Below are 12349 nucleotides of genomic sequence, written 5' to 3'. Positions count from 1 at the left end.
AGATTGAGAGAGCATTTAAAGGCCTTTGCAGGTGTTTTGAGTTAATTAGCTGATTAGAGTGTGGAAACAGGTGTCTTCAATATTGAACCTTTTCACAGTATTCTAATATTCTGAGATACTAAATTTGGGGTTTTCATTGGTTGTCAGTTATAATAATTAAAATAAAAGAAATAAACACTTGAAATATATCAGTCTGTGCGTAATGAATGAGTATAATATACAATTTTCACTTTTTGAATTACTGAAATAAATCAACTTTTTCATGATATTCTAACTTTATGACCAGCACCTGTATATGGGGAATTTCGTACACATGAAGACAAAATAGAAGAAAACACTCGGCAGATGGAAAACATGGTCGTTTTTCGCATAATCACAGCCATAAAACAAGGTTTAACACCTACTTCACCTACTACAACAGCAACAAAAACATGCAAGCAAGATTTTGCCTTATGCCTCCAGAACAGAGGAAGAACCAGGGGCACACGTGTCTGTGGTAAAAGTCATAGGTGGTACTTGGTCTAAAAAGTTTGGGAACCACTGGTCTATTGAGTTGTACTTGTACAGCAAACTATTTCTTACCTAACTCTTCAGAAATTTCTTGTCCCCTGTTCCCCAGAAGCCTGGACAGGTAAAAAAAATCTGCTGCTCCATGCTGGTCAAAACTGGTCTAACATGCTAAGTGTTATTACTCTGGTTCATTTCACCAATAGAAAATGAGATGAATGAGAAACTGAGGAAGAAAAAATATTTTTATGGCTACAATTGTAAAGAATTATGCTACAGATATTTTGTGCAACTTTACAGGCAACAAAACATAAAACAAATATTTTCATGTGTGAATAAAGGATATTCCAAAATTTTCTGTTTTAAACAGCTATAAAACAAACAATTGTTTGGTTAATCTCTACCATTTTGCAATAAATAGATGCAAAATGTCATTAGTCAAACAGTTTGTTACATATTTTCTGAGTTTTGCGCCTTTGTGTGCAATGAGTCAGATTGCTTGGATCGCAGATTCCCTCACTACAATGTACAGAAATGAAAGAAAATCACACTTTTTAAATTATATTTTAAAATATTTTGTGTTTTTTGTGTATATTGCCTGTCTTATGTCACTGCCACTGTGTGCCTCTTTACAATTATTCTAGGCAAAAAGAAACCACTCATCATGGTTTTAAAGACAGATTTACCATAATAGATACATTAGAAACCATTTTGGTTACAGCATTTTCTACACTTACACTGTTAACGCTGGAAACATCAAACATTGCAGGATCGTAGATTCTATTTTAAGCAGTATGCTTCTGCTTTTGTAAGTCTGTTTCCTACACATGTATAAAAATTTTGTGGCCACCGCAACCCACTCAGTTTTGAAGGAATTGTAATCTAGTTTTCAAATTGTCTTTTATTCAGTAGAATGATAGAAAAATTGATGTGCAGATGGGTTGTATTATGTCAGATTATTGTTTAATGGCCCCTGTCTCATTGTGACTGACAGATCAGAAAAGTACAAAATCCCAAGCTTGAGCCAGTGGTTCATATATGAAGTTAAATCCCACCATCGTCACCTTGACTAGAGCCCTGGAAAAAAAATCATTGCATAATGATTATCTTGAAAACATTACATTTTATGTCTAACACTGATTATCAATTACAATTCAATTACTTGGAAAATATTTACATCAAAATTTATTAAAGTAAATTTTGGTAAAGGGTAAAGAATGTATTTTTGTTCCGTTAGCAGGTCCTGGACTGAGTATTAAACATTCATTCTGGCAAGTCATTGCTAAAGTCTAAGCAATTCATTATTTTAAAGAAAAATAAAATCATATAATTCAGCTCGAGAAAAATCTTACTTTTTTGGTATTTGTAATCGAATAGTGAGTTAGATGTCCAGTCATTTTACACCCAAAATAATTTTTTCTTTATTAAACTTTTTTTTTTTTTTAAGTTTTTCTTTCTTAAAAATCTATCCTAAATTCCTATGGACAAGTACATGACATATCTTTTTTTACCTAACTTGTAAGGCAGATCATTGTAATCAAAACCTATTATAACATTCATTCATTCATTATCTGTAACCGCTTATCCAATTCAGGGTCGCGGTGGGTCCAGAGCCTACATGGAATCATTGGGCGCAAGGCGGTAATACACCCTGGAGGGGGCGCCAGTCCTTCACAGGGCAACACGGACACACACATACACACACACACACACACACACATACCTATTATAACATTCTAAAGCTAATACATTAAAAATAAGTGTATCATACTTAAATGTGTCCTCCACTCTCTTTGGATCCATTCCTTTTGTGAACTCTTCATATTTTTCATATAGTCCTTGTAAATTATTAGTAAAAAAGCTGTGAAACAAGCAAAGAAGTACACCAAATTACATAGATATATATATAAAAAAATAAGAACATTCTTTAAAAAAACATTTAATATATATATTATATCGATATATTTCACTGTCATAGCTAGACTAAGAATAGCGACACCTGAGCTGCTAACAGCCTAGCAACGCTTAACAAATACTTGGGATACAATAGTAACTATATGAGATACTTTAGCACTGGCCTAACATTATGTGGCATTCCTTTCTCCCTGTCTCCACCATGATTATGCACTTCTTGTGCCACACTTATGCTGGAGGATAAGGTACACTTACAGTTTGCTCAATTCCATATTGGTTTCCTTGCCATAATTTACTCATTTTTTTCCTTTTATAGTGGAAATGTAACAAACAGTCCAACAAAGCCCCTTAATGCAATAACCCAGAGGTACGTTTATCTTAAGCTGGTGTGGAGTCACGTAAGATTTTTTAAAAGTAATAAAATATATTTTAAAATGACGCCGTTCATAAATATGATGTTTGTAGAACTAAATATCACATACCTTTTAGCTTCTTTAATGCTCTCCTCAGTAAGTGCTCCACTGGCCAGAAGTTTATCAATGCACTTTTGTCTTATAATTACCCAGTTCCTTGTAGGTAAACACATAAAACAAGTTTACTGGTTGAATCCTGCTTTCATTTTAAAAGACCTTGCTGAAATTTGTTTAAAAAAATGGTTTCTTTAACTTAGATGTATTTTTTATAATAACACAGACCGGAATTAATATTTCCATTGAAAAGTTTTGGAGCATTACATATCAGCTTTGTTTTGTGGGCCATTATGAGCTTTATCTATTTGCCAATCAATGTTTTAAAATATGTTAAGTTGTGTGGGCGGTCCTAACATCACTCTAAAGCAGGATTGGTCAGCTTGACAAACCACTACACAGCTCAGTAGCCCATGTCCAGACAGTACTTCGAAAAGAATGGGGACCTCACAACAGAGACTTGCAGAAACTGGGTAAAAATGTATAAATTAATGTGGAAATGCATAAATAAATATAGAAACACAGGAATAATACATGTAGAAATATAGAAATGGCCCAAATTAAATTTGACGTATGAAAATACAGAAATGGATTTGAGACGTGTTTAAGGATGTCCTATTTATTTACAAAAATGTATTTATTCATATATATTTATTTATTAAAGTTAGGGCTGTCAAAGTTAACGCGATAATTACTTATTAACGGGATCTCAATTTAACGTAAAAAAAAAATATATATATATATATATTGACGTTAATGGACCTTTCTCCCTCCCTCACTTACTCCTTTACTCTTAATGAGAGATACAGTGTGTGAATCAAAATTTGTATCAAAGAAAATCAAGATGTTTTGTCATCTACAAATGTGGCCTAAGCAGCTGGCTTGGGTCAGCAAAACAGAAGCTGTGCCTAACTACATTATTCAAATTTAAGGCCAACCTTTTCTTGCTGTTCAGATTAACTGGTCTAACTTAACCAGTTGCTTGATGTGAACTAGGCCTAGGCCTATGTTTTATTAAGAGTTATTTTTGTTTGCTCAGTACTGTGAAGTCCTATAGGCTGTGACTGAATACAGTTCCAGGACAATTTAAGTTGTATTTTGTTTTTATTTTGTTTTGTTACACATATCTGAAATGAGTCACAGCAGTATGTGACTACATGTGTTATATTGGAGACTACAACTTCCATATATTACAAATCCAATTTTGTGTTTTGTAGGTTCAATATTACTGCCTAGTGCATGAGTGAATAAAACTCCCTTTTTTACTTGTCCCAGCAGTTTTTAAAATAAGTACATTTAGCATAAATGCATTCACCATTTTATGTCATTAAAAATATTCATTTTCTATAAATTGTGAATGTATGTATGCATATATTTACCTTTACTTAAATTTTTGATTATGTGAATAGTGGATGACTGCCAGGATGGTGATAAAAATACCATCTGTCGTGCAATGACAAACGAAATGTATGAAAATGACAATGTATCTGCTGCACCTATCTCCAGTAGGGAAATATCCCAAAATGCAGTCCAAAATATCTCTACACTCTAGACATAGTTGGGCTGGCCCCATAAGCCCCCTGAATAACGTCCAAAGGCGATGAGACAGCTAATGCTTTAAGAGCAACAAACCCAACTTGGCAGCAGAAAAACAACCCTTGTACCTTGTCTTGAATTTATCTGGGTCCAGGTATGGAGAGAAGGAATCAAACAATATATTTCAAAATGATTTCACATTTAAATGCATCTACATAGCATGTTTTAAACCTAGCCATGCCACAGAAACATAATTTCAGATTTCACTGCTTTAGATTTTGCCACATTTTTATGTGTGCCACCCCTGCATAAGGGATTCTTTAAGCATTTCAACTCTCAGGGCTGACTCTTTGGGAATTTCCTCCTCATAACTAACAAAAGCAGAGGAAACCCTCACTATTTGTTATCAAACTATTTTCAAAAATATTCAGTCAGGTTGTTGTTCTAACCACAGCAATGAGATGGTGTAGGTCCTAGTGTTGTAAATTATTCCAGGCTCAGTGCTGATCAACAAAGTTTGTATTTTGTAGAAACCTCCAAAAAATGTTAAGTAAGATTTTAAACTGCTTTAAAATCCTAATAAAAAAATGCCAGTTCATATTTTCAGTGAGAATATCATCAATCAAATTTATTTTTATTTATAATTCAATATATTTTAATGCACATGTAATTAATATTTATATAAAGGGTTAATATAATTTGAATCAAAATATTGAACAAATTTATAAATTATTTTACAATACTAATTACATAATGCAATTATACAAAGCAAATCTAATTCCATAACAATATTAATATGTTGTTATTATTATTGTTGTTAATAAAAATACTAATTATTATTATTATTATATCTGCACTGGATGTAAGGTTATGGATTTTGTTGTAGGTTCATTCAGAAATGTTTTTGACAGATATTTTGAATTCACAAAATGGCTGAAGTGGAGTAATGTAGATTTTTGTTCTGTCTTGTCGGTGTGCCTATGTCAGAAGAATTTATTCTGTAAATCTGTAAAAGTCCCAGAATATATGTATAAAAATGGAGTGGTGTAAAGGTCTTACCATGCCAGGAATCCCACTCTTTCATCACTAATATCAGCATTGACTCTGTCAACAAATGCCTCAGATTTCTTTATAATCATTTGTGCTACACCCCTGAGGAAAAGAAAACTTGAAATCAGTAATCAATATTTATTTCACAGTCACTACATTTTTTTTTCTCTTTTTTTTTAAACATGTGATCTTACCTGATTTGTGGAAGTAGGACATGTTCCTTTCCTCTTTCTTTCTCTACAAATGCGTTGAGTTCTTTTCTGAATGATTTCCATTTCTCAAAATATGTCTCTCTGTGAAATTAAATATCAAAAATGTCATGGAAAGTATCACAAGTGATCATAATAAGTATGTAAATGTACTGCATATATGTAACAACTGCAATTTAGTAAAAGCACAAATTATTCATGTTTAAAAAAAAAAACACTATACAGCAGCCTGATTTTATATGTTTCTGTGTTAGTGTAGTTAGTGCTTACTTTAAATACTTAACCTCATCAGTACCAGCCAAGGCCAATGCTACATCCACAGCTCTGAAATACACTTTTTTCATCTCAGAAAATACACCCTTTTTAGACAACCATTCATAAATCGTGTAGGTGTCAACAACAGCCCTCATGCCCACAACCCTATGAAATGTACAGGGTGAGAAAAAAATTAAGGTATATACATCAGACATTTTATCATGTTCTGTCTTAATATAAATAAATATTAATATTTATAAATGTAATACATTTTTTCACAATCAGTCAATCACACTATTTTCCATTATCACCTGATAATGTTGTGCTTTAATTATCAATTATTGTGCTTTTTTTTTTTTTTTTTTTTTGCTTTTTCCAAATGCTGTAGGGCTTCAAACTTTGGACCAACACCCCCTGTGAAAAAAAATACTTAACTGAACTGAATACATACCTTTAGAAAAATAACAAATATTTACCTCCCAGTCCTTAGGAACCGCTCAAAATCACTGGACATCACCAAAATTGCTGGTTGAAGGCCAATAAAATAAAATTCTTTGGCAAAGTCAAAATGAAGGCTTTAAAAAAAAATAAAACATTCAATTTAAAGAATTCTTTGAGCAAGTGTTTAAAAAAAATTATGGATTAAAAATATATAGAATACATCTATATAGCTGTATATTAAACAAGCATAATAATATGAAACCAACAAAACTATCTAATATTTTTGATCAGAGATGTATAGGAATAGTGAAATATATTTGTCGCAAAAATTGTGTAGTTTTACAAAATAAAGGGAATAATTTTGTAATATATGGGAATAAACTGATCAATTGGTTAATTAATTTGTAGATTGAGATGGATTTTAAGAGAGAAGTTTGGAAATCCAGTAAAATACTGAAGCATTACATACCTTAAAAGTTCATCTAATGTTTCCTTATCCACTATTGCTTTTAGTTCTTCCTCAAAATTCTGATCTTTCAGTTTTCTGTCAAAATACACCTGTGGCTTAGATAGTGCAACAAACATGTTCTTTATTTTATGTTTTGTCTGATATTCAAAGATCCTCTACATCTGTTGTGATTATATTGAATGAGAGTGATGTAAAATCTTTTTACACAGTGCAGTCTAGGGCTGGGAAATTAATCGAAAAATAACCAAAACTGACTTTAAGACACATTTTGAGTTCGGTGTGTTCTCCCCGTGTCCGTGTGGGTTTCCTCCGGGTGCTCCGGTTTCCTCCCACGGTCCAAAAGCACACGTTAGTATGTGGATTGGCAACTCAAAAGTGTCCGTATGTGTGAGTGAGTGTGTGTCGCCCTGTGAAGGACTGGCACCCCTCCAGGTTGTGTTCCTTCCTTGCGCCCAGTGATTCTGGGTAGGCTCCGGACCCACCGCAACCTTGAACTGGATAAGTGCTTTCAGACAATGAATGAATTAATTTTATGTATGAATTTAAGAGTTTTATGAATGTATCCGTTTTATTTTATCAATGTTTCAGTGGGTCATTTAATTGTTTTTATTTATTTATTTATTGGGCCTTGGCTCTGCTTCATTTCATCTACTTCACAAAATGATGCTGTTCCCCATTTAGCCCAAATAAAAGCAGAGCATTGAAAGTGCGGGATGAAGTTTAGGAGCTAGGAAATTAAATTGGTTTTGTATTGTGCATGTTCACAGATTTCATATTCTTAAGAAGTTTATGGTTCAGCGATATTCCTATACCATTTTTAGTGCTAACCTGAGCATTACAAATATTTAACAACTTATTATTAAACATAGTTATTTGTAATGATTTTAATTGTGAACATTTTTAATGCATGACTTACCTCGCAACTTCTTCATACTCCTTCCCTAATTCAGGTGTATCTGAAGAGTTCAGATATCTTTCCCAGTAAAAAACAATCACCTTGGAAGTAACACTGGATTCCACAGGAAAGAGAACGTTATCATTAATGGCTAGTTTTGTTCCTGGTTCATCACTGTATCAATAAGATTAAACTGCTTAGTTTTTGTTTAATTTTAGAAAAAATAAAAGCAAATGTTTATGTTTTGTTTGAAAAATGAGATTGGATTCATTGGATTCTTTTGGGAAAACCTATGCCAAAAAACGATACCCAATAGATAGGCATTGAAATTAATTCTATTTCTGAGGTTATAAAGATGCTTTTATAGATGCTTTTTTATATATAATTATAAATGTATAATGGTTGGCTTTACAGGCATCCCATTGATAAGGTCTGCTAAGATTTGGGAAAAAAAAACAGCTGCCTGAAAAGAGTTTGCAATTTGACCTCAGGCACTGTGAGGATGATCCAGATCACGCAAGACTATGGTTCATACACCACAAATATAAGCTCTTCACATGCCTATTCCATTCCCCTGAAAAGACTTTAAATATAAGTGAATTGATGAATGAATTATTAGTCTAAACAAAAATACAGGACAGAGTCTGTATTGAACAATGAACATTTTGTTTGATAAATCAACCTTATTACCCAATGATTCAGATTATAGACTCATTTAAGGAAATGCTGTTGTCCAAATGCAACAGAAATGTCTCAAATTGATTCATTCTGAAGAGATCTTTGAATATGTATGAAATACAAACTTCAAATCCAAAATAATATATGAAATGGAATTAAAAATGTTGAAGCAGAACCTAAATAGCAGCTGGCCCCACTGAAAATATTTTGAATAGTTACACAGTAGACGTAGTGTACACTTTAAATTAATTGAGAGAATTTAAATCATAAGCACAGAATTATCCATTACAGTTTAACAAAAACTGCTTTTTTCATCATTAGCATCATTAGCTTAATTGTTTTAACAAACTTAACCCCATATCAAAAAAAAAAAAATGGGACATTTTGTAAAATGCAATAAAAGCAAGATGATTTGTTATTGCTGTTTAACTTTTATTTAACTGAAGCATAATGGAAATATTTGTAATGTCTCCATTGACCAACTTGATTAGATGTTGTATATTTTATAGATTTCCAAAATTTGTATTTTGAATCTGCTGCTTAAAACACCCTCCATAAAAGCTGGGACAGGGTTTAAATAATAGAGAAAAATATATAGAATATTCATGTTATTTTGAGCCTTCTAAAATTGATCTTAAATTCATTCATTTCAAAACAAATAAAATGATAAATGCACTTACGTTGCTAGCGTAACTAAACCATCCTCTTTTTTTTCTTTCTCAATAGCTTCAATTTCATTCATTTTACTTCTGAATTCTTCCAGTTTGTTCCACATACTTCAAGAGAAAGTGTTGAAAATTGATGGCATAAGATATAATTGTCAGATATTAAGATCAGGAGCTTGGCACTAGGTCAGACTAATAAACCTAATTATAATATTTATATTATTAAATGTAATTTTTAACTTTTAATCTGAACATATAAAAGAATGTAAAATATTTTTATAGTTGAAATTAATAACAATTTCTTACCTTTCATTTACTTGATCAAAATTTATTTTCTTCATTTCTGAAATCACTTCCATTCCAAGCTTAAAAATATACACAGTAACTGTTTCCACAGCACTGTTAAAGACGAGAAGAACTAGTCAGTTGTCAATTCATTTACTCAGTATATAATAAGCTAGGCAGTTAAACATATTTTCCTAATGTTTTCCACTAGATTATATTACAAATGCTAGTGATGTGCAATATCACACATTTCCCTTCTGATCGGATACCAAGTAAATCCTAGGCTGGTATGGCAGATGACAAAACAAGTGTTTTGAATAGTTTTTACATCTGATTCAGAAAGGGCAAATAACAAAAAAAGAGTATTTTTGTATAACTATGGTATTTACATAATTCATAATTATATGTATATAGTTAAAATAATATTTATTTCTAATTACTTGAAATAGTATGACATTCAGTTGTTTTACAGGAAATGTACACAAGGAAGGAAAAGTATTTCCTGTACTATTATTAATAGACAGCTAGGGTAGACCTCCATCCTACAAAATAAATAAAGAAATTCTATCGATATTTTGGAGCCAGAATTGATTCCTAAATGAAAACGCAAGGATCTGAGGAATCACTATTTAAGTATCAATACACCATTCCCTTACATAAACTATTCCTTTGACACCATATGAATAGTGTTGAGAAACAGAAAAAAGTATAAAAGACTGCTAAGAGAACAGTTATACTTACTTAGTGGACAACAGATAACAGAGAAAATCCAAGGGGTTACTGTCAACTGGTGGAGCATCAGGAAGACAGTTTGAAATCACATTGCTGTAATAAAAAATAAATAAATGTCATATTAATAAATATGCATCCACAGACTACTGTAAAAAGGTTTTAGACTAACAGTAGAACCAAAATCAGGCTTACCTCCAAACCTCATTTACTTTGGCTCTTTGAATGGTTCCTTTGACCGTTTCCACAAGTCTGTTAGAAGATTAGTAGCAGAACTGTTAGCATGAGGTGTGCAAAAGTTTTAGCCCTTATTTATCCCTCTTAATTTTATGCAAATATTAATCCCAAACCATGACTTACGTAAAAAAAAAACATTTTTAGTCTAAGACTTTAGTTTCTAAAATGGAACTATAATGTTGCACCTCAATATGTCATGTGATACCTAATATATTAATATTCCAGTTAATTGTAACTTTGGATTTAAACTGTGATTTCTGTATGGTCAATAACAACAGACTGAATGAGATTGGAACTGAATTCAGAGCTTACGGTAGATAATGCTGAACATTCTGCTCTGTCACTATTGTAGTGTACATTTGCGTTACATCATCCTTGTAGTACAGGACCAGTCTTCGGAGAGTTCTGTGATATAGGAAACAACTCACCAATATCATCATTTCATCAGGTACATATTTCAGATTTATTACTGATTACAGATTTTTGTATTGATTTACTTAAGTCTTGGTGAATTATGTTTCTGTACCAGCCTTGGCTTCCATTCCCCTCACAATGAAATGATTAATTAATCAGTTATTTAGAGAGAAAATTATCTTTAGCAGATTCCCAAGTAAATTCCCATTTTATCAAGGAACTCAATGTCCAGATAAACATTTAAAATGTGTTTTGGAGTTAAAATATTAAAAGGTGAGTTGAACTAACCGTGCTGCTACCACCAAATCATCCTGCACTCCTTTCCCTCTCTCCTCAGCACTGATTCTATTGGCTGTCTCTTTGAAGGAATTCCAGTGACCTTGGATTGCAATTCTGCAGATAAAATTAGTGGGAGTTATTTCATTGTTAATTTTACTCACAGTGCATTGAAAGGCATATCTTGATTCAGTTATTACCTGTTTGTTCTCAGCATGTCATCTTTCACCATTTTCTCAGTGGCCTCTTTTACTTTGTCCAAAAAACTCATAAAAACGTGAGCTCCAAATTCCAACATCTGATCAATGTTCTGGTAGTCATTCTCTGATAACTTTACACTCTCTGCGCCTTAAGAATGAACAAATCAAATGTCTCTAAGACAAGCTCCTTTTCAGACAGTAAAGTATTCCTTTGCACTAGAATAAATGGCAAATACCTGCTTAAACTTTTTTATGAAAACATTTCTACTTGAAGCTAATTATTTTTAATCTCAATAATTTACATTTAATTCCAGTTATTTTCACCTAAGTGCTGTCTTCCCACTGCAGATTTAGGTGAAATACAATTAAATTAACTTACCAGGACACAAGAGTCCCATCAAAGCTATGATGATCAAAAACTTCATACTAAATTTTCTGTCTGGAATCCTCAAGGCTGCAAGGATATCAAGAACTAACTGATTTAACGTACAGTTGATCAAGACACTTTAGGCTCTAATTATGCTTCAGTTTTGGGATTAAATAAGTTTCAGTTATCCTATCCTAATATTATGGGCAATACAAGGCAGTTGCTCTTATAGTCAGGTTTAGGCATTACACCACACAAAAGCAAACAAGATCCTGATAAGCAATTACAAATATAATTGATTTGCCCCAACTGATGTTTTGAATTGCAAAAAAAGAAAGCACAGCAGTACTACAGAAGAGCATAACAGTTCTTTCACAGACAGATTATGGGAAAAGTAAATTGTAAAAAAGAAATATAATGAGGGCGGCACGGTGGCGCAGCAGGTAGTGTCGCAGTCACACAGCTCCAGGGGCCTGGAGGTTGTGGGTTCGATTCCAGCTCCGGGTGACTGTCTGTGAGGAGTTGGTGTGTTCTCCCCGTGTCCGCGTGGGTTTCCTCCGGGTGCTCCGGTTTCCTTCCACAGTCCAAAAACACATGTTGCAGGTGGATTGGCGACTCGAAAATGTCCGTGTGTCTGTGTTGCCCTGTGAAGGACTGGCGTCCCCTCCAGGGTGTATTCCCGCCTTGCGCCCGATGATTCCAGGTAGGCTCTGGACCCCCTGCGACCCTAAAAAAAATTGGATAAGCGGTTACAG

General features: G+C 33.0%; 1 protein-coding gene across 1 annotated transcript; it reads right to left on the bottom strand.

The window, feature by feature from the left end:
* Window positions 1-734: 734 nt before the first annotated feature.
* On the bottom strand, window positions 735-11780 carry LOC136700498 (uncharacterized). The gene is made up of 17 exons (XM_066675880.1): window positions 11607-11780; window positions 11228-11375; window positions 11040-11144; window positions 10650-10742; window positions 10296-10352; window positions 10113-10196; window positions 9393-9485; window positions 9102-9197; window positions 7765-7857; window positions 6849-6923; window positions 6415-6513; window positions 5954-6103; window positions 5669-5767; window positions 5484-5576; window positions 2904-2990; window positions 2279-2368; window positions 735-1584 (listed from the first exon to the last, which is right to left on the bottom strand). Exons 1-17 carry the CDS (start codon window positions 11650-11652, stop codon window positions 1503-1505), a joined length of 1590 nt encoding a protein of 529 aa, XP_066531977.1. The 5' UTR covers window positions 11653-11780; the 3' UTR covers window positions 735-1502.
* Window positions 11781-12349: the final 569 nt, after the last annotated feature.

Source organism: Hoplias malabaricus, chromosome 6 (assembly GCF_029633855.1).
Source record: "Hoplias malabaricus isolate fHopMal1 chromosome 6, fHopMal1.hap1, whole genome shotgun sequence".
NCBI classification, from domain to species: Eukaryota; Metazoa; Chordata; class Actinopteri; order Characiformes; family Erythrinidae; genus Hoplias; species Hoplias malabaricus.
This window is presented reverse-complemented; position numbering and strand designations above follow the sequence as displayed.